Here is a 23,284-nt window from a genome sequence, read left to right as displayed (position 1 = left end):
TTTTTTAAGTTCAAAAACTATTTTTTTTCTTAAGGTTCAATCCTTTGGGATTCACTCTTTCACAAAAAAATACTCTTGAATATCCAACTTTCATTATAAAAAAGAATAAGTTAAAAACTTTAACTATCTCACTGTTAAAAGTGCAACTTTTAACATAAATTGTAATGATTTGTTGAAAAATCACAAAAGTTGCCGTAACTTTTTCGAAGTTTCAAAAAAACTTGCTCATACTTTCAGACATGGGCGATCGTACCAAAAGCCCCTTTTTTCATATTGCAAGTTTTGCCAGTTTTATTTTTTGTCATACAACATAGTAAGAAAACGATTTTGCCCCCACTTCCCCTACATATGTCATTAAAACATTTTGTAATTTTTTTATTTTATAAACTAAAAATTTGAGAAAAAAATATGGTTTTACTGCTACTTTTTTACTCTTAAGCTTAACCAATATTGTAGGTAGGTAGGTAGGTTCTACCTATTCGTATTTGTAAACAAAGCCATATTCTATCTCGAAACACAAGATCAAATCGTTGCCACCGAGTGCTGCATTTTAATTTAAGTAAAACGAAAAATACAAGAAAAATTGAAGAAAAATCGACGTTTTTTTACCATAAAATAATGATTTCAAATGTCATTCGACAGATTTTTTTTTCGATAACTTCTTTTACGAATAATACTTCTCAAAAAATAGATTTTCCGTCATTTTACATCGATAAAAAATTAAAAATTGGAAAATATATGGTGTGTTTTATACCCTCATTTTTGGCATGTGCAAACAAAATTTCAAACGCAAAAATCTTTCTTATTTGACCTAATCCAGAAAAACTGAGTACGCCATCGTGTTCAGCATACTCGAATTATCTTTAGTAGACATGAGAGCCCTCTGTCGGAAAAAAAAAGTTCCATTTTCGAACACAGTGTTATTTTTGTTTTCTTGTGTTCCCTTGTGTTTTTTAAACGCATTGGTCATATTAAATGTGTGAAAAAAGTATCTTTATAATTTATAATCTCAAAGAAATCCATTTTATCAATATTTTCTTCAAAACAGCTTTGAAAATTGACACACTATCTTTGTTGAGATTATTCCTCAGAATAATTTTTATTAGTCTCTTAAAAGAAGCAGATAGTTTCATGTCTGTTAATAACTTCTAAAAATATATTTTTTTAAAATCAAAATCGGGAGAGCTGTTTTTTAACATTTTATTTTAAATGATTTTGAAATTGTATTATCTTTAACACAACTTTTAACATGTCCTTAAAAGTTTTGAAATTTATCTGGGTTCTTTACTCTTCCATATGCTGTTCTTTATTCGAAAACATTTTTTCTGGTGTAGCAACCTGACAAACAGAAGCTGGAACTAAATAATTGACGAACATTTAAAAAAAACTAGAGCCTAGTCTAGAAGCGAAACGAAAATTTTCATACAAAACCAATTTTCGTTTTGCTCAGCAGCGTACTAGGCTTAATGCTTTATCCGAAAAATTAGAAAAATTTTAATTTCCAACCACCGTTTTCATGTTTTCCGTACAAAGTATTTAAAATATTGAATACAAAAATCAGAGAATGTGCACGGGACAATAACGGGACAAATTACAAAATACGGGACACTTATACGTCCCGGGTTTCTTAAATAAAAACCCTACAAGCTGTAGAAATACGGGACAGTCCCGGGTAAAACGGGACGGATGATCACCGTAGTTATAAGATCTCAATAATTCATTTTTTGCTAGTTTTTAAGCTGCAGTCGGTTTTAGCTTACAGTGGTTTTGTTTCAGGAGCAAAAAAATACTTTTCATGAGGTTTTGGGTGTTTTAAACTTGAATACGAAATCAAGATTCTTCTATCAGCTCTCGTTTTTGAGATACAGTGGACGTCCAGTATTAAGAATGATAATATCATTATATTGTTCGAAGTCATTCACTATAACGAGAGCTTTCGCTATTTCAATCGGCTTTTTATTCTAAAATTCCAAATTTAACTTATTTATAAATATGTTTTTGTACTGTTAACACTTAATTTAATGGACCTGCCATTATTGCACTCAAATTTCAAAAATATTTGAAGAAAACTAATCTATCAGCTCGCGTTTTTGAGATATTTCTGTTATAAAATCTCTATTATACCTAGATTGTTTGCTTATTTTTAAGCTACAGTTATTTAAAGCTTACAGTGATTTTGTTTCAGGAACAAAGCAATGCTTTTCATGAGGGGTTGGGTGTTTTGAACTCGAGTCCAAAATCATAATTTCTTTATCAGCTTGCGCTCTCGATATATTCTCGTTATAACATCTCAATAATTGATTATTTGATTCTTTTTAGGCGTTTTCCGAGTACTTGTATCACCCAAACTAGAACTGCTAGAAAAAAAAAAAACTAAGGGCTGAAACTTTACACAATTAAAGATAAACTTTTATATTTATTTATAAACAAAAGAACAAAGCAAAAGTATTAATAATAAGTTCAAATTTAAGGAATAAAATTTTGTTCGAAAAGCCAAATTAGGTACAAATATTTTTCTGTAGAAACGGGTATAGATAGGTTCCTTGTAAGCTTTTTCAAACTCTTCCAGCGGAAATATTTTTTATCAGTACCTACTTGTTCTTTTTATTTTTTGTTTTTGGAAAGTTTAACTCTGATATGTATTTTGAATTTACCATAAAAAGTATTTATAGTTCATTTCGTAATGTTTTTCTTTTTTATTTTTCACTAGTAGGGTATTTGGAACAGAAGCCCATGTTGGAAAACCTAGCTATTTCAATCAGCCCTATGATGGTAGCCGATCGGAAAAATATCCGATCGGAGAAAAGTTCCGATCGGAAGATTTTTGTATTCACGGTACCCGAATTCGACAAGAAAAATTAACTTCCAAACAACGCACTCATTTCCCATCTTTTTTGGTTTTTATATTTTTCGGATAATATTTCACGTTTGAATTTGTGTCGGGAAGAATCGGAAAGAAAAAACAGCACAAATCACAACCCGTCGCAAATATTTTGACAGTTCACTGCATAGCATCGCATTTATTTTAAATTTTCAACGCGCCTAAGATTTTTTTCGTAAATCTGTCCGATTTTACAGTCGGAAGGGTAAAAATCATATGAAAACTGAAAAATTCGTACAAATCGGATACAAATCTCTTCCGGTCGGCTACCATCATAGGGCTGAATAAATTGTTTATTTTTTTTAGAAACGTTACCTCTTTTGAGAGATAATTTAAAATAATTTACTTGTATGCATGACGTCAATCAATTGGAAAAGCACTGGTTTCGTTCTCAAGTTCCCACAGACATAAACATTGTAACGGTACTTAGAATATAGTATTAGACAGAAAAAAACAGTATGAAGGACCAACATTTGCTTATGTCGTTTTCCAAAATTCAAAAAGGGTCACTCCTAGCTATATAATCACTCCCAAAAGGAGTGATTTCAAATTCCAAAATTGAAAAAGGAGTGAATTTTTGGAGTGAATTGTTTACTCCCAAATTTTTGTGAAGGAAATTATATTTATTTATAAAAAAAATTAAATAAAGTATTGTAAAAAACCAATAAAAGTGAATTTAAAAGATTGTGTTATTATTTTATTTATTATTTAGTATTACAAACACATGCAAAGCCAACGTCAAATCACTCCACTTGTCAAATTCGTCGTGAACAAATTCCAAAATTGCACAAAAAAGCAGTGATTCACTCCCATAATTTGGGAAAACGACATTAGGTGACATCTTCGATCTCTTTTGTATTCTTAAAAAAAAATTGTAGGTATCTTAGACAATAACAAGTATTTCCTTATAGTCCAAGCGGCGACCGTCGAGTAACTTAGCTCATAAGGTTAGAGGTTAAAATTGGAGTCAAATGAAAGATAAGTTGATACTGAGAATAAAAAATAGGGTTGCCACTTCTAAAATGGGAACTTCCATGTGGCAACCCTATTTGAAAGGAAAAATTGTCACATAACTAATACATTCATATATTTGTTATTTGGCCAGAAAAAAATTTTTTTTAAATGCCAAACGAAAGTCAAAATATTAAAAAAAAATAATAAAATAATATAAAGAACGTAACCCTACAAATGTGTCAACCCCATTCAAATGAATACAACACTGACAAAAATCTTCTTTGAACAAAACAGTATAACTTTTTATGCACTAGAAAGCTAAACTATACGCCATATTTTAGATAATACTCCCTTCCATCTAAAAAATGTCGGGTGCCACCTCGCAAATGCAGATAAGTACCCGGCAACCCTATCCAAATGCTAAAAAACGCAAAAATCACTTGTTTTTTGGCCAAAGTGTATAATATTTGATAGAGTTAAAGGCTATAAAATACATCATGTTTAGCTAAGACTCTCTTCTATCTAAAAAATGTCGGGTGCCACCTCGCAAATGCAGACCAGTACTCGGCAACCCTACTAAAATGCATAAAAAAGCAAAAATCACTTTTTTTTTGGCATTTGGATAAGGTTGCCGAATACTTGTCTGCATTTGCGAGGTGGCACCCGACATTTTTTTAGATAGAAGAGAGTCTAAGCTAAACAGGATGTATTTTATAGCCTTTAACTCTATCAAATATTATACACTTTGGCCAAAAAACAAGTGATTTTTGCGTTTTTTAGCATTTGGATAGGGTTGCCGAGTACTTGTTTGCATTTGCGAGGTGGCACCCGACATTTTTTTTTAAATAGAAGAGAGTCTTAGCTAAACATGATGTATTTTATAGCCTTTAACTCTATCAAATATTATACACTTTGGCCAAAAAACAAGTGGTTTTTGCGTTTTTTAGCATTTTAGTAGGGTTGCCGAGTACTTGTCTGCATTTGCGAGGTGGCACCCGACATTTTTTAGATAGAAGAGAGTCTTAGCTAAACATGATGTATTTTATAGCCTTTAACTCTATCAAATATTATACACTTTGGCCAAAAAACAAGTGATTTTTGCGTTTTTTAGCATTTTAGTAGGGTTGCCGAGTACTTGTCTGCATTTTCGAGGTTGCACCCGACATTTTTTAGATAAAAGAGAGTCTAAGCTAAACATGATGTATTTGATAGCCTTTAACTCTGTCAAATATTATACACTTTGGCCAAAAAACAAGTGGTTTTTGCGTTTTTTAGCATTTTAGTAGGGTTGCCGAGTACTTGTCTACATTTGCGAGGTGGCACCCGACATTTTTTAGATAGAAGAGAGTCTAAGCTAAACAGGATGTATTTTATAGCCTTCAACTCTATCAAATATTATACACTTTGGCCAAAAAACAATTGATTTTTGCGTTTTTTAGCATTTGGATAGGGTTGCCGAGTACTTGTCTGCATTTGCGAGGGGGCACCCGACATTTTTTAGATAGAAGGGAGTATTATCTAAAATATGGCGTATAGTTTAGCTTTCTAGTGCATAAAAAGTTATACTGTTTTGTTCAAAGAAGATTTTTGTCAGTGTTGTATTCATTTGAATGGGGTTGCCACATTTGTAGGGTTACGTTCTTTATATTATTTTATTTTTTTTTTTTAATATTTTGACTTTCGTTTGGCATTTAAAAAAATTTTTATCTGGCCAAATAACAAAGATTTTAATGTATTAGTTATGTGACAATTTTTCCTTTCAAATAGGGTTGCCACATGGAAGTTCCCATTTTAGAAGTATCAACCCTATTTTTTATTTTCGGTATCAACTTATCTTTCATTTGACACCAATTTTAACCTCTAACCTTATGAGCTAAGTAACTCGACGGTCGCCTCTCCGACTATTACGATCAATCGGAGTCAACTATTTATTATTGAGGCCGCTGATGAAGCAAGCTCGGAAACAGGACCCTGGTGCCAACGACTTTGTACTTCAATATCTCCGTCCCATCGGACCTCATGGATAAAGTTTTAGTATTTTTGATAATATTCTGACCACGAACAATACTTAAAATTATTAAATGGAGCTTTACTATTGGTTTTTAGTGTCATCGATGTAGTAAATGTAGTTGATGTAGCTTGTCGAGAAACAGCCCCCAGGTCACACTGTTTCCACTCAATTCTGTTTTTTTTTTTGTGTTTGTGTCAATGTCAAATTTATGCAAATGAAAAATTATAATTAATATTTGAAGAAAATGGTGATTTTCAACAAATTAATGGGGAAGTTGTTTTGCAAAATATTAATAATAATAATAAAAAAAAGAAAATACGAAATAGATTTTCTAGAGTCATGACATGACAATGTTACATGTTTTACATCCTACATATTATGAATGTAAGCTGACTGCAACCTCTTATTACACAATTTTTTCACAGAGAAAAATAGTACCACCTAAAGTATAACAGATTGCCTTATTGAGCTGTTTTTAGAGAAATTGTTATTAAAATCAACATTTAAAAGGATTTTTTTTCTAAGTAATAGCCTTCAAATGCAGATTTTAAAACAGTAAGTTAACCAATACCGGCCAATTTTTTCACACAAGTCCTAAGTATGGGTAGTAGGATTGGAGCATTTTCTCACATTTATAGGACCCGACCAAAAATCATAAAGTGGTACAAATCGTTCAAGTTGGATTGATTAAAGTCTGAACCTCTTAACATTAACGCTGGTGTGCAGGGCTCCGTTTTGTCTCCGACTCTCTTCTTCATTTTTATTAATGATCTGCTTTCTGAAAGTTCTAAACTTCTAATGCACTTGTTTCGCTGATGATAGTACACTTAGCTTTTCATATTCGTTTGAGGATTCACATCCATGTCCTTTGGATGAGGATCTTCAACGGCAAAATATGATAACCTCATTAAATTCTGATCTCGAACGCATTGTCCAATGGGAAATAAGAAACCGCGTAGAATTTAATGCTTCTAAAACACAATGCTGCTTACAATGCTCAAACTATCCATGAGTGGTACTTGCATCGAGGAAACTGAACAGCTTTCGGTTCTAAGAATGTCCATTACAAACCACCTCCTGTGGAATGAGGAAATATTCGATGTCGCCAAAAACTCTGCGAAATGCTTAGGTTTACTCCGAAGATGTAAGAAATTCTTCACCCCTTCTGATCTACCTACAATTTATAAAGCATACATAAGTCCAAAGCTCGACTACAATTCTCATATCTGGGAAGGTGCTCCTGAGACCCACTTGAGTTATTTGGACCGAATCCAAAATAGAGCTTTTAAAATGATTGTTGATAGGGCCATTACAGATACAATCCCATTCTTAAGCACCGCCGGAATGTATCATGCCTATCCTTATTTTATAGCTATTTTTTTTAATGAATCTTAAGAAATCTTAAACAATTCAACCGTAGTAGTCGTACTTCAAGGAATGCCCATCAGTTTACACTAAAGCCCAATTTCGGACGTACCGCCAAATACAGAGATTCTTTCTAAAGTCGTACTACGAGAATGTGGAATGCATTAAACGCCTTAGTTTTTTCCTTTCCCATTTTAATGTTCAGAACTTTAAAACCAATTTGCATCGTTATCTCCTTTTAAATCGTTCCCTTTTTTCCTAAAGCTCGTACTGTGTTTATATACATATTAAGGGTACCTAAAACCCGCGCGCACATATAAAAAAAAGTATTTAGGTCTGTTTAATGAATCTAATCCGCACAGAAAAGAACAGAAAAGATCCAAAAAGTACAGGTTTGTGTGTTCCATGAAGGAAAACCTTGTCCTAAACTGTTTTACAAAATGTCATTTTGTGCTCCATGAAGTTTTTCAGTACAGAGTAGTTCAAGTTTTTCTAGTCCTACTTTTCAGGTAGAGCAAATGAGTGAGAAGTGTGAATGAACAGCTGTTTTGTTTTATTTTGACAAAAATATTTAGTTAGATTCTAGTTTAATGATTATTTAGCGTTTAAAAAAAGCTATTTTTACAATTTTAATACATTTGAATAAATAAATACATAGTTATAAATCGGTATATAAATTACTCAAAAGTTTTAAATAGTTTTAACAAAAGTTAATATTTTACTTTTGAATCTTGTGATATTTATTTCAATTTGAACATCATTTCGTAGACTACTAATTGTACATTAAAATTGTTATTATTTCTTAAATTGTATGGCTGAACATCAGCTCTTATTGTTAATCTTCTTTCAAGATAACTTTTCACTAAACTACGATAATATGATAAAATATATAACATGATAAATATAATATGATAAAATGAATTACAAAAAATGGAAATTTCTTTAGAATTTTCTAAATACGAAGAAATATTCAAAATGTGAATAAATTTGCCAATTTATTATGATTTATTTGAAAGAAAAGTCATAACAATCAAATTAATATCAATTTTAATGGCGTTTTCGATTGGCAGTCCGGAAGCGTCCGGAATCATTCTGAAAAAATTTTATTCACACAAAACTGATAGGCAATATTCAACTTTATTAAACATGGAGCTGTGCTTTCCTGATCTTTTTGTTCTGACAGTTTTCACTTATTTGTGCTGTTCCAGATTTTCTTCATTAATCACACCTATTAATACGTCTAAAACTATTCTAACTCTATTTTTGACAATATTTTGACATTTCAAATAATTTAATTTGATATTTCAACAAATTGAATGTAAAGAAAAAGGAGTTTAATTAAATTCAGATCGCAAAATTGAAAAAAAAATTAATGACGTTAAGGATGAAGGCAAGAACTATGTATTTATTAATAGGGTATAATTTGATTGTATATTGTATTTCATTAAAATAAATAATATAAAAAGTGGTTGGGTTTTTACACAAAAAATAAATTGTTCATTATTAAAAAAACTGCATGATACTAGCAATTTTTTTATGAAACTTTCCCAAAACTAGTAATATAAAGAAAGAAAAATGTAAACAAAGAATAATTTTCATTATTTCTTATTTATATTTTATGGACTTAGTGAATTTTAATTCAATTTGAAAATTTTAAATGCCCTGTAGTACTCCAGTCAAAGCGTCGGAAAAAAGGGCCTAACCTTGCGCACAGAGGCACGGTCACTTTTTATTTCATGGATCGATAGGGGTACATTTGAAAGGCTTAACCCCAATTTCTCACCACCTGATCATTCTTTTTAGCGGAGTTATTCACAAAAATGCAATTTTTGGGATATTTTACTTTTAAGCTCCACTTTGTCGTAGACCAGAAAATAAACATACATTCTCTTCCTTATAATATTTTCTATTGTTGTATGTAATTTCATTGTGTTTGAATGAGGTACTACAAAATGGCAGCCAGTTGAAGTCAAATTCTAGTAGTTAAAAAACACATTTTCGTTTTTATTTCGAAAAAAGTTTATATTATGGTTAACATTTTTCTAACCTATTTTGTAGCCCTATTCATGTCGTTTATTTTTTGGTCTACGACAAAGTGGAGCTTAAAAGTAAAATATCCCAAAAATTGCATTTTTGTGAAAAACTCCGCTAAAAAGAATGATCAGGTGGTGAGAAATTGGGGTTAAGCCTTCCAAATGTACCCCTATCGATCCATGAAATAAAAACTGACAGTGCCTCTGTGCGCAAGGTCAAATGACGCTTTGACTGGAGTATAGTCCAAATGCGTTTCGCCCAGGCACAACTGTTGGGCTCAGTGTTCTAACATTTGCCCGTAGTATTCTGTGCTAAATTGACAGAATTATGAACTAGTACTTGGGTGATGAAATGAGTTGAATCTGATTTGAGTACTTACTTTAGGACTATGACCACTATTAGTGCTAGAACTATGTGAAGAAATCGGGCGTAAGGCTTCCTTATTTGAAAAAAACCATAAAGAAATCTTATTGTTTTTGTTTTACTTTATGTGATCTATTTTCCTTTGTGTTCTGTTTGGATGGTCGGCCTTAAAAAACAGGTGTTTCTCATTATTTGTTTTAAACCGTGGCACGCTATTTTTTCTAAAAATAACTCCAAAGACTGAAAAATTCATATTTTTTTTATTTTCGTGCATTTGAACATTTTTGAGGCCCAGATCCGAGCTGGAAGTGAGCGCCGCCTTAAGTAAGTATGTAACAGTACATAATAATAATAATTTTAAAATTTTTTAATAAGCTCGACGACCTAGGATTTTGTTCAATAATACACAAACCAAAACAAAAATAATTACACTGTGTTACAAAATAAAAATAATGTTAATTATTTTGGAGTGACCTTGCAGAGTACTCCTTTGTTTAGAACTGTAAAAAAATCTGAAATTTACCGAAAAATGACTGAGTAAAAAATCGTTGAAATGTGAAAACATTGAAGAACCGCAGAAATACAGTCGTAAAGGGAAGTTCTCCACGAATCTAAACCGTCCAGATCCAAAGCCAAAGTTAAATTGTGTTCCGAAGCCAATTCATACTAATCTTTGAAAATGGAATACCTACCTACAATGTAACGCCACTTGAAGAATCCTTTTCGGCAAATTATTGTTTGATCTTTGCATGACTTTAATCATATAGTCTGCATTTGCTTTTAATTTCCTTGTGAACTATGCCATTCAATATGAATTCGGTGGGAGTCTAAAGATACGTTTGAAGAAATATCTCTGAATCGTTTCCATCTCTTCTGCTTCTTTGTATCCGTAAACTTCATTACCATAACAAAAACAGCTTTTAATGGTTGCATCAAACACTTTAAATTTTGAAGCCGGATCAATACTTTTGTTTTTGAAAAAGTTTGACCACATGCAGTTGATAGCTGCTTTAGCTGCGGATAATTTGTGAACTCGAAAATTCAAATTGTGTGAAATGGTGATTTAATACCATTCGATACATCGTCGCCGTAAAGCAAAATTGTTCTAAGTCACAAAAAGCTAATTTTACAGGGGACGATTTTTAAATTTCAAATTGGTTTAAAGCGACAATTTTCTGCTCGTTTAACATTCAAGTTATGTTTTTTATAAAGTATGTTCTTTTCTCTTGACTAAAATATACAAGTTTACCTCCTTAGTAGGTGCATACTATTTTTAAACATTTTTAAAAACTAAAAAACCCAAAATTGGACATAATTCCTATACAAGTCCGTTTTTTTCTTAAATAAAAAGTGGACTTAGAACAAAATATGATGGGACTTAGAACAATCAAGAATACTCGGGCTCATTTTCAAAAGGCTACTTCCCTGTTTTTATTGTTCTATGTCCCATTAAATTATATTATCTGCGGGATGAAATTTTTTTGTAAAAACGGTTTTCAAATTCAGAAAGAGCACCCTCGAATTAGTAAAACTGCATCATTAACTCATTTTCGGTAAAAAGTAATTTAGAACAATTCTGCTTTACGCCGATGACATGTAAGCAACAAATCAAAAGTGTTTGAAAATTAACAGACTTTTATGTTTTTGTACTAAGATCTAAAAAGGTAGGGCCGATTTTGTTGCACCCGCGATCGCATTTTCCTTCCTTCCTAGTAACGATTTACTTATTTAATTTAAATTTTATAGCTAAATCAAGAATAAACAGGTCTAAATGTACCCTTTCAAGTTATCGTTTAATTTAAATATATTTGTATTAATGTATTTGTATGTAAATTAACTTCGAATGAGTATAAACGTTGCACCCGCGATAACTGAATTGCCCATAAGATACATTTTTCTAAATTCTAATAAGTAAAATGCATACAAAAAACAAAAAAGGAAAACATTATTTATTTTGCACCACTAACAAAAAAAGTGTAGGAACAGATTTTTCGTCCTTGAGATTTTTATATTCGTAGGTGTGATCAGTGGCGGCTATACCTTGAGTGCGCTCTACCCTGTAAAAAAATTGTCGTGCGATTCTGCCAGTGCAATTATATTTTGTATGAGTTACAAGCTAATATGCCTGACACGTGAAACAAAAAAATATTTCATTGAAATATACCGAGAAATAGGTTTGCTCTTGTCGATTCGAATATAAACAAGAGCGCCCGATTGAGGCTTGAAGTTGTATGTTTAGAGGAGTTCGCCGATATTACAGCAGAATTCAATATTGTTTAATTATTTCAAAAGAAAGAAAATATAACAATACAAACCACCAAAGTAAACAGGCATGATGTGGTGGCCTAGTGGTTAAAGCGTTGTAATGCCAATCCAATGTGATCTGTATACGTTGGCTCGAATCCTGTTCTCTTCGAATTATTTACACTTTAAGTTTCGCCAAGCAACCACGTGATATATTTCATACGCAGCACAGTATGGGAATTCGCTCATGTATCGGAATTAAATTAATAGCGCTTACAAATTTAACTTTTTAATGACAGATTTCACGAAGGACTTTTAAACATTAAACAGGCTTTTAAACCTTACAATTGGATTTTTTGGTTTCACCAAGCGTGGCAAAATCGCATCGTCACCTCCTCGCGGTGCCCGCTGGATATCCAACTAACGACGAGCGTTGGATCCATTCGATCCACGAGTTGAGTCACCTGAGTTATCTTTTCAGGAACTAGTAGCAAAAGAACAGAAATATCGCTCTGAATGCACCAGCTCACAATTAAATCCAAGAGCGTCTGACACATATTGTGCGGCACACTGGTCAGTGTCTGTACCCTGTGGGGCGGCTGAATATAAACTATGGATAGAAGTAACTGACCTATTTATGATACGAAAACAAAGTTAAAAAAATTATGGCAATGAACAAAACGACTAGATTAAATACCCCAGGTGGCAATCCAGTTAAACTGGTAAATCCATTCTCTTTAGAGGTCGGTCCTATGGATTCTGGGGAGGACCAATTATTGCTTATAAATATTGAGAGACGGAGTTCAAAGATGCAAAGAACTCCCCCAAACAAATTTACTTCAGAGGTTACATCACCGACAACCCCAAACAATACTATTGATGTTAAACACATCAGCGAAAAAGGGACCAAGAAAAATGAAGAGATCGACATTACAGATCAACAGAGTTCCATCGAAAACAAAGAGATAGACCAATCAAAATTAAAGAACTACTTTGAAGAATGGCAAATGGAAATAGCGGCAAGAAAACAACTTGAAGTTCTAGTTCAAAGTCTTCAGCTTCAAGTGAAAAAACTCGAAGAGAAAGTTTCCTTACTTGACAAGAAAGATTCAGAGTCCACGCTTCAGTTAAGTCCAAAATATATTGAGCGTGAATATCAAACTGATGAAGAAGAGCTCTTGTTTGAAACTGAGAAAAAGAAAAATAAGCGTATCACAAAGAAACGTAAACCAAACGGGAGTCCTGAGATTTGTTTAAGAAATCAGAAAAGCTCTAAAACCGAAAATAATAAAGAATTGTTAACAGAAACTAATGAAACGAATAATATGGTAGCTGTTGTTAAATCAAATTCTCACGCTAAAGGCAGCAAAAAAATTACACCACCACCAATTATGATCTCAGGATTTCCAATTTTTGGAGATCTTAAGAAAATAATAGAAAATTTTACTAAAAAAGCTTGCAAATACACATCGTACAACAAAGACAACTGGAAAGTCACAGTCGAAGAAGCCGACGAGTATAGATCTGTCACTGAAGAACTGAGCAAACACCAAATTCAATGGCACTCATATGAGAACAAAGCTTCAAGGCCAATAAAAGTAGTAGCCAGAGGTCTTCATTCCTCGTGCTCTCCCGAGGAAGTAGTGGAAGATCTTGTACAAAAAGGCTTCCAAGCCCTTGATGCAGTCAATCTATTTAAAAATGAGACAATTAAAAACTCCTCTGGAGAATCCACGTCAAGTAAAAGGTGATTACCTTTATTCATGCTAACTTTTGACAGTAAACAAAGTGTCAAGGAGTTTTATAAAGTAAGATCAATCTTGGGCATAGCTGTTAAAATTGAACCACTCCGAAAATCTAAAGTTGTTCCGCAGTGCAAACGTTGCCAAGCTTTTGGTCATACCCAAAAATACTGCAACCGCGAGTTTGCTTGTGTAAAGTGCGCAGGAAAACATGCAACTAAAAATTGTCCGATGAGCAAAGATCAGAAAGCAAAATGTGTGAACTGCCAGGGTAATCACCCGGCAAGCTATAGAGGCTGCCCAGTTGCCAAAAAATTCCAAGAGTTCAGAAGCAAAAATACATCTGCTAGAGACAAACCCAGAAAAACAGTAAATACCTATTTAAATGCTGAAAACAATACTAAGAATGAACCGCCTAAAAAAGCTGTTCAAAGTAAAAGCGATGAAAATAAAGCCTATTCTCAGATTCTAAAAAATGTGCGGAAGAATGAAGAGACTTCCATTAAAGAAATGCTACAACTCATTCTCCAAAGAATTGATAAACAGGATTTGAATATCAAACAGTTAAGCGAAAAAGTCGCTTTTAAAAAACAATGATGGACAGAACACTTAAAATCGCTACATGGAATGCAAACGGTCTTTTACAACACTTATCCGAATTAAAAATCTTTTTAGATCTAAAACATATAGATATTTGCCTGGTGTCCGAAACTCATTTCTCCAATGGGCAAAGTCTAGATAATGTAATAGAACTCTATTCATGTTACCACACTCCACATCCAGCTGACAAGGCAAGAGGTGGATCGGCGATTCTTATAAAAGAAAGCTTAAAACATTATGAAGAAACCAAGCTTACTAATGAAAATATGCAAGTAACAACTATTAGTATTGGTATGAAAAAGAAAGAGTTGAAGATAGCAGCTATATACTGCCCACCAAGGCGATCCCCGACAGAAGATGACTATACAGATCTATTAAATCTTCTTGGGCATAACTTTCTTGTTCCCTGTGCAGGGACGTATGAAATATTAAAATCGTACATCTCAGACCGATTGTTTAGAGTAAGGTACGATCAAGAATATTCGGAACTGAAGAAAATAGAAGCCGGTGTACCACAAGGAAGTGTCCTAGGTCCTACCCTGTATTTACTATACACAAGGGATATCCCAGTTGGTAATCACACCATAATGGCTACTTTTGCAGATGATACCGCAATTTTGGTACCCGACAAATGTGTCTCTAAGGCAGCAGTAAAACTGCAAAATGCCGTCGACACAGTCAGAGATTGGACCGAAAAATGGCGTATCAAACTCAATGAAACAAAATCTTCACATATAAACTTTACAAATAAAAAGATAAACAATGTTCCAATATTCATTAATAATCAAGCTGTACCTTACGCCAATACGGCCAAATACCTTGGAATGACTTTGGATGCAAAGCTAAAGTGGAAAGAGCACATCAAAAAGAAAAGAGAAGAACTAAACTTGAAGTATAAAAAATGTACTGGTAACTTGGTAACACCTCTGATTTATCAACCCAAAATAATGCTGTATAATCAAGTACTTAAGCCTGTTTGGACCTATGGTATCCAATTATGGGGCTATACAAAGAAAACAAATACCGAAATCATCCAAAAATTCCAAAACAAAGTCCTTCGTGGAATAGTTAATGCCCCTTGGTACATAAGAAATAGCGATCTACATCGTGACTTACAAATAGAAACGGTTACAGAAGTTGTTAAAAAATACGCTGTATCGCATAATCAGAGACTGCAAAGTCATACCAATTCTGAAATGGTGTCCGTCTTGAATACAAGAAACCATGTTCGGAGATTAAGAAGAATAAAGCCTCATGAGCTTATGGTCTAAAAAAACATGGGAAAGTATTAAAAGTTTAAACTTCCCCCAAAGTGATTTTACAAAGTTAAGAAAGAAAAATCTGACGTCGATCTCTCAAGATTGGTCCTGATAAAGAGGTGGTTTTAGTGGTTAAGAGTCCCACACTACTTGGTGTCGAATACTAGAATAAAGCCTCATGAGCTTATGGTCTAAAAAAACATGGGAAAGTATTAAAAGTTTAAACTTCCCCCAAAGTGATTTTACAAAGTTAAGAAAGAAAAATCTGACGTCGATCTCTCAAGATTGGTCCTGATAAAGAGGTGGTTTTAGTGGTTAAGAGTCCCACACTACTTGGTGTCGAATACTGCCAAGTGTCTTTTGAAGATTTTCTCCCGTCAAAAAAAAAAAAAAAAAAAACCAAGCTCTTTTAAATTTAACTAGGTTTTAAACTAGTTGGCTCAATATATTTTAAAAGTGTTATTGAAATGTCATCAGATGATCAGAAGCACTAAAGAAGTGAATATAATTAGCTATATTTTCGTAGTTGTAACATTATTTTTAATTTTTGGAGTTAAAAAATAAAACAAACTGATTTCGACTTTGTATTTTTTATTTTTTTAATAATAACTTAATGGTTTATGAAAAACAAAGTAATTCGCCGTGAAAGTGTACTCCAACTTGACAGGAATCCATTCCATTATATTCCGACTTTCCAAAAGCATCTGTTTTTCTAAAAATTAAGACCATAACAAAATTTCTACCTTTATTATGAACAGAGAAATTAATTTTTTATTTCTTTCATTGTCAAAATAAATTAAAATTTCTTTCTCGAGTAAAAAATCACAATTTCCACAATGTCGAACTAATTTTGATGAATTAAATTTTATTTGATTCAGCACAAATAGAACAATAAAACTGTTAATAAAAAAACTGTTTTTCAAAACACAAAATGTAGCTTAAAACGGTCTCCGAACTGCAGAAAACGATTAAAAAATGTTGTACTTTGAGATTCAGCCCATAAAATCTACATCCAATTTGGTGGTTGAGCTCAAGTGGTTGAGATCAAGTACTCCTGTGTTTAGAACTGTAAACAAATCTGAAATTGACCAAAAAATGACTGAGTAAAAAATCGTTGAAATCTGAAAACATTGAAAAACGGTTTTTTGACGATAACTAGAAATTTTGAGGGTCTATGAAAAAATTAAAGTGCCGAAATATGTTGTACTCAGTAATACCTACAATCTCTAGTAACATATTTACACACATTTTTGATTTACAGAGCTCTAAAGGTTAACGTTTTTGGCACTTTGATAGACTCTCTTAAAAAATTAATTTCGCACAGAAAAAAAAAAATTTATTCATTTTTGTTTGTAATATTTATAACTATTACATAAGAAAATATAAATGTAGAATTGTAATAATGAAATGAATGAGTATGGCATTTACAGCGAAGATGTGGAATCGTTTCTCTTCCACCTCCTTCATACAGTTTTTGCAGATAAAGAACACTCAAGGTGCAGAGCGTGCCTACCGATAAGGTATTGTCTTGTTATGGCAGATTCATATGGGAATTCTGAAAAATATTTTTTTTTGTGATAAAAGATGTTTTTCAAAGCTGTTTGAAAATTTTTTTTTAAAGTTTCAGAAAAGAGGGAAACCATTATTTATCAATTAAGGACGACTTTTTCTTTAATGTTCAATTTATTCACTCTCCATTAAATTTAAAGTTGCAATTTAAAATGGCAAATTTTAAAGACTCGTGTGGAATTTGACAGATTTTCAATTTTTAATTAAGATAATTGAGATAATAGAAATTGTATTAATTGAACCTAAGAGTCTTACAACATTTCATATAAATTATTTTGGTTTTTGATAGCCGTAAAATATCGATTGTTATAGTTTTGTCCTTATGCATTTTAAATGTGGGATTATTGAAAAATAGAGAAAAATAGAGAAAAGTAATCTTAAGTGTATTAGTTTATGTAACTCTTCATCTTCACAAAATCCTACTCTTTTTTTATTTGATACAAAATTATTTCTTGTCGAATATGAATTCAAAACATGAAATTTTTAGCTATTTACTTGCCTAATGCCTACTGGCGTCTAAAAAATGTAATGCCGACTTCTACACGAAGACGTAGACGCACAAGATACACATAAGATGTTCTTATGTGCATCTTGTGCGTCTACGTCTTGGTGTAGAAGTCGTCAATGAGAAAAAAATTGGCTTTAATTATAAAAGAGTGTGCGATTCTCAGTCACAGAAATTCAGGTAGTAGGTTCATGTTCATAATATAACAATATACTGGCTGATGGCAAAAGCGAATGCTATATTTTGTGTTTAAATCAGAGATATCTCTGGGTATCTCTGGTTTAAATATGCATAATATTTGTTTTTAAATAAAATCACACACTACTACTACTACTATAACAAAAGTGTTTTACAATTGTGAGCACTAAATGGTGCTTCTTGCTAATCCATTTGATATTTAAAAATGTTCATACCCCAACGCCACAAAGTAAAACTTCAAAAAGTGTTTTTTAAAACTGTAATTTTGTATACCCTTATATTTGTATAAATTTCTGTAGCTTTGTCTTCTACCCATGCGCGTCCAAAGATAAATAATAATAGCTTTAAGAGCAAAAGCTCTCATAATCAAGGGGCACGGTAGTGCCCAGCCAAGTTCTCTAGCAACTTTGGCACTACACCCTTATTTACAGGAAACAACTCAGGCCATTTTCGACCCCCCTCTAACTTCCACACCAAAGATGCTAGAAATTTCAAACTCACTACATTTCAAAATTTCAGCCTCCTACGATGAGTAGTTTCTGAGATATAGGGCTTCAAAAATCGCAAAAACCGTAACTGACTCACTGACTCACTGACAGATCATCAAAATTATGGAGAACTTCCCGATATCGTAGAAACTTGAAATTTTACACGGTGATAGGACTTGTGGTGTATACAAAGGAAAAAATCGAAAATTTGAGATTTTCAATTCAGGGGGCGTGGCATCCGCCCATTTCCGCTGAATTTTCATCATATATTATAGAGCACTTCTGATTATCGTAGAATCTTGAAATTTGGTAGAATAGTAGAGCTGGTAGTTAATACAAAGGAAAAAATTTAAAACTAGAGAATTTCAGCCAGGGGGCGTGGCAACCGCCCATTTCCGCTGAATTTTCATAAATTATTATAGAGCACTTCTGATTGTCGTAGAATCTTGAAATTTGGTAGAATGGTAGAGCTGGTAGTTTTTACAAAGGAAAAAATTTTAAATTTGAGAATTTCAGCCAGGGGGCGTGGCAACCGGCATTCCCGCTGAATTTTCATAAATTATTATAGAGCACTTCTGATTGTCGTAGAATCTTGAAATTTGGTAGAATGGTAGAGCTGGTAGTTTATACAAAGGAAAAAATTTAAAATTTGAGAATTTCAGCCAGGGGGCGTGGCAACTGCCCATTTCCGCTGAATTTTCATAAATTATTATAGAGCACTTCTGATTGTCGTAGAATCTTGAAATTTGGTAGAATGGTAGAGCTGGTAGTTTATACAAAGGAAAAAATTTTAAATTTGAGAATTTCAGCCAGGGGGCGTGGCAACCGGCATTCCCGCTGAATTTTCATAAATTATTATAGAGCACTTCTGATTGTCGTAGAACCTTGAAATTTGGTAGAATAGTAGAGCTAATAGTTTAAACAAAGGAATAAATTTAAAATTTGAGAATTTCAGCCAGGGGGCGTGGCAACCGCCCATTTCCGCTGAATTTTCATAAATTATTATAGAGCACTTCTGATTGTCGTAGAATCTTGAAATTTGGTAGAATGGTGGAGCTGGTAGTTTACACAAAGGAAAAAATTTAAAGTTTGAGAATTTCAGGCAGGAAGCGTGGCAACCACCCATTTTCACTGAATTTTCATCAAATATAGAGATTTTATATTCTACAGCCATACCTTGCAAAAAGTAGTGAAATCACAACAAAAACATTACTGTTAAAAAAAGAGCCAAGTTCTCCTATGTTGAAATTATGCTGGCACAAAAGGTACTGAGATGTAAAAGTGTACCAAGTTCTAAAGTTTGGGTTCAAATTCGTATCAATAAAATTTTGATTGTTTACTTGGCAATTTTTGAAATAACTTTAAAAATCGATAATTAAGAAAAATTGTCAAGAGAACAATCAAAATTTTATTGATACGAATTTGAACCCAAACTTTAGAACTTGGTACACTTTTACATCTCAGTACTTTTTGTGCGAGCATAATTTCAACATAGGAGAACTTGGCTCTTTTTTTAACAGTAATGTTTTTGTTGTGATACAATTAAATAGAGTTACTCCCAAAATTTGCTGTGGGCTCTCGGTCTAATAGGTTTGAAAAATATTCTAAAGTATTTACTCAAGCGAAGGTCATTCAAAGTGAAAAAGGATCGGACACTTGCGTTAGTGAAAAAAATCTTGACTTTTCGCTCATAACTTCGATTATATAAAGCTCAATAAGCAAAAAGTCTCCTCAGATGTGGCCTTGAGGTAAATCTCGACTTCAATGACGGCTACTATTTCCCGTAATAAGATTTAAAAAGATGACAATTAAGCCCAATTTATTCACACTCCATTAAATTTACAGTGGCCATTTAAAAGATGAAATTTTAATATTTCTATGCGATTTGATGGTTTTCTTTTAATGAGGACTGTAAATATATTGGCGCTTGAACAAATTTGGACTTAATGGTGTCAAAAAAATAATGTTCAGGTTTCAAAGACTTTTATGTATAAAAGTTCTTCATGAAATCTGGCATAAGTTTATTGTTTGTTTTTTTTTTTTAAATTTTTTGAACACTTTTTAAATGATTTTACTCTTTCTTTCTTATATACTAAAATCTTGTTTTCCTTATTTATTTAACCAATAAAATGAATATTCTTTTACTTAAATCAAAATTAATATAACGCGAACGCGAGTGTGTGGTTTGGTATTAAAACGGAAATGGTCAGTAGAATTGTTATGTTGTAAGTGATGTTTTTTTTTTTTTCTTAATAAATAAATAGCACAACATGGAAAATACATAAAAAAAAATATAAAAATTATGAAAAACAAAAGGCATAATTTGGTATTAAATTGTTTTTTTTTATAATATGAAATGCACTAGACAATCACAATTTGTTTACGGTTTTGGACAAGATTGGTCATTAAAGGAATATCCTTATATAAAAAAAAGCATTATTTCAATTCAATATCCTTATCCGAGGAACAGCAGCAGAAGAAACAGCATATCAAATATCGTAAATAGCATTTTAAATTAATTTGATTTTCTCAACCACAAGAGATTTTTTATATAAAACAACCAGAACATAATGCTTAAAGACATTTTGCTACATTTTCGCTTTTTTACTATTTCCGCCGCCGCTGCCGCTTTTAATAAAATCACTCACATTTACATAGATTTGGAAGATGTTCAATTTTTATAAACTCTTTCCTTTTCTAAAGCACGAGTATTTTTGTGCCTTATCTCATACCCTCCCTCAAGGCCTATGCATTGAATCACTATCTTTCCGAAGCAGTATTATCTTGAAAACACCACACAATAATGTTTTAATCTAGAAAATGAAAAAAAAAAAAAAATTTATGAAAACAATTTTTTTTGTGTGACCTTAAAAAAGCTAATGATTGATGATTGCGAATTATTAGTAATTTATATTAATCTCAGACAAACTTGAAAGTGTTCGTTTCGCTGTCATACTGCTGCTATTCCGCGCTTATTTTATTGCAGGCGCCGCTGTCGACCAACCATTTAATTTTGTTCTAATAACTTTAAAAGTAAATTAATAACGGTGCATTACATTAATTAAACAAACAAAAAAAAATAATTAAACCAAGTTGTTGCCTTTTGTTTTTAAACACATGTTTCTTTTTTTATTTATGTTTTATTTCAGACATTCAACGCATGAATAATTAAACATTAAAGAAAGCTACGAACAATTATTCCCAGATTAGAAATTCGACAAGAAAAAACATTTGGCAAGAAAAATTGCAATCAAATTGCATTTATTCCTTCCACGCGTGATGCTGTTTCGCATATTTTTTATTTTGCATTAAAAAAATTGTAGACAAAAAAGAGTATAACTTCAAATAATTCCACTGTTAAGAGCCATGGACCCGCCACGGTACACAACTTCACCCTCACTAAGGGTTAGAACAAAATCTTTAAACCAGCTTAAGAAATGTACCGAAGTTGCCGCTGAAAGTGAGTTGCATTTATGTCCAAGTGTTATGTCAGAAGATACAAGAAAAATGCTCCCACCTACTTCGGAAACTGTTATGACCAAGCCGTTTCCTATTCGCGGGGAACGAGCAATAACTGATGTCTCAGCACCCCATGTTATAGCTATGGTTGGTCTTCCAGCTCGCGGAAAAACTTTCATTTCAAAAAAGCTGACACGGTACCTTAATTGGATTGGGATTGGCACAAGAGTATTCAATTTGGGTGAATACAGACGACATGCAACATCTGCATACAAGAGTCACGAGTTCTTTAGACCAGATAACGAAGAAGCTATGGCCATTCGCAATCGTTGTGCTACTCAGGCACTCGCCGATGTTTGTCGATGGTTGCATAGCGGTCAAGGAAGTGTGGCGGTGTTTGATGCAACCAACTCTACTATTGACAGGAGAAAGCTTATATACGACATTGTTGTTAGAGAAAACAACTTTAAATTATTCTTTGTTGAATCCATATGTGATGATCCGCAAATTATAGAGCAAAATATTAAGGAAGTGAAAGTTAGCAGTCCGGATTATGCAAATATGAACACCGATTTAGTCGTTCGAGATTTTTTGCAAAGAATAGAACATTACGAAGAGAGATATCAACCTCTTAATGAAAATCAAGAGCCACATTTGTCGTTCATGAAAATATTTAACACAGGCAAAACTGTAGTTGTCTATAATAATGAAGGACATGTGCAATCTCGAATTGTATACTATTTGATGAATATCCATATTACGCCACGCACGATCTATTTAACACGCCATGGTGAGAGCGAACATAATTTGAAAGGTCTGATTGGTGGTGACTCTGATTTAAGTGATCGAGGTTGGAAATATGCAGACGCTTTAGCAGCCTACATAGACCAACAAAGCATAAGTGGGTTGCGAGTTTGGACTTCTTGGATGAAACGTTCTGTTCAGACAGTTGCCCACCTCAAGGCACCGCAAGAACGTTGGAAGGCACTTAATGAAATTGATGCTGGTAATTGTGAAGAAATGAGCTACGCTGAAATTCAACAAAAATTCCCTGAAGAATTTAAAGCCCGTGATCAGAATAAATTTGCCTATAGGTATCCAAGAGGAGAAAGCTACGAAGATCTAGTTGCACGATTGGAGCCTGTTATTATGGAACTGGAGCGACAAGGAAATGTACTCGTTGTTTCTCATCAAGCTGTTTTGCGGTGCTTGTTTGCCTACTTTTTGGATAAGTCGGCCGATGAACTACCATATTTGTATGTTCCACTACATACAATCATTAAATTGACCCCGGTGGCCTATGGTTGTAAAGTGGAACATATAAAACTACCAATAGATGCGGTGAATACACATCGGCCGAAACCAACATCACCCGGTGAAGTGGGAAAACTTGAAGCTGATCACATATAAGAATACTATCTGTTTGTGTTCTTAGCTCGTGGAACCATAAAAGAACCTATTTTATATCTTCACTTTATAGGCTCCAAAATTTATTGATTGCATTTTAAATTTAACTGTTTATTCTTCTATTTTGTATTGCTTAATGGAAAATCAAATCTAAATGGAAGAATACGCTTGCATATTATAGAAAATGTTAAAGTAATATAAAAGG

At 32.8% G+C, this 23,284-nt stretch overlaps 1 protein-coding gene across 3 annotated transcripts in view; it reads left to right on the top strand.

The window, feature by feature from the left end:
* LOC129920155 (6-phosphofructo-2-kinase/fructose-2,6-bisphosphatase 1) overlaps nucleotides 1–23,253 on the top strand; it is a 28,888-nt gene extending 5,635 nt beyond the window's left edge. For 2 of the 3 annotated variants that reach the window (XM_056001381.1, XM_056001382.1), the window contains exon 2: nucleotides 21,363–23,253. In XM_056001381.1, coding sequence (XP_055857356.1) covers nucleotides 21,580–23,082 — 1,503 coding nt within the window. In that variant the 5' untranslated portion in view covers nucleotides 21,363–21,579 and the 3' untranslated portion in view covers nucleotides 23,083–23,253. Of the gene's footprint in view, nucleotides 1–21,080; nucleotides 21,247–21,362 lie in introns of those variants that run through there. The other variant, XM_056001380.1, reaches the window with a different exon arrangement.
* The last annotated feature ends 31 nt before the right edge of the window (nucleotides 23,254–23,284 follow it).

Source organism: Episyrphus balteatus, chromosome 4, assembly GCF_945859705.1.
Source record: "Episyrphus balteatus chromosome 4, idEpiBalt1.1, whole genome shotgun sequence".
Lineage (NCBI taxonomy): Eukaryota > Metazoa > Arthropoda > Insecta > Diptera > Syrphidae > Episyrphus > Episyrphus balteatus.
Note: the sequence above shows the minus strand (reverse complement) of the source record. Positions and strands in the feature narration are given on the sequence as shown.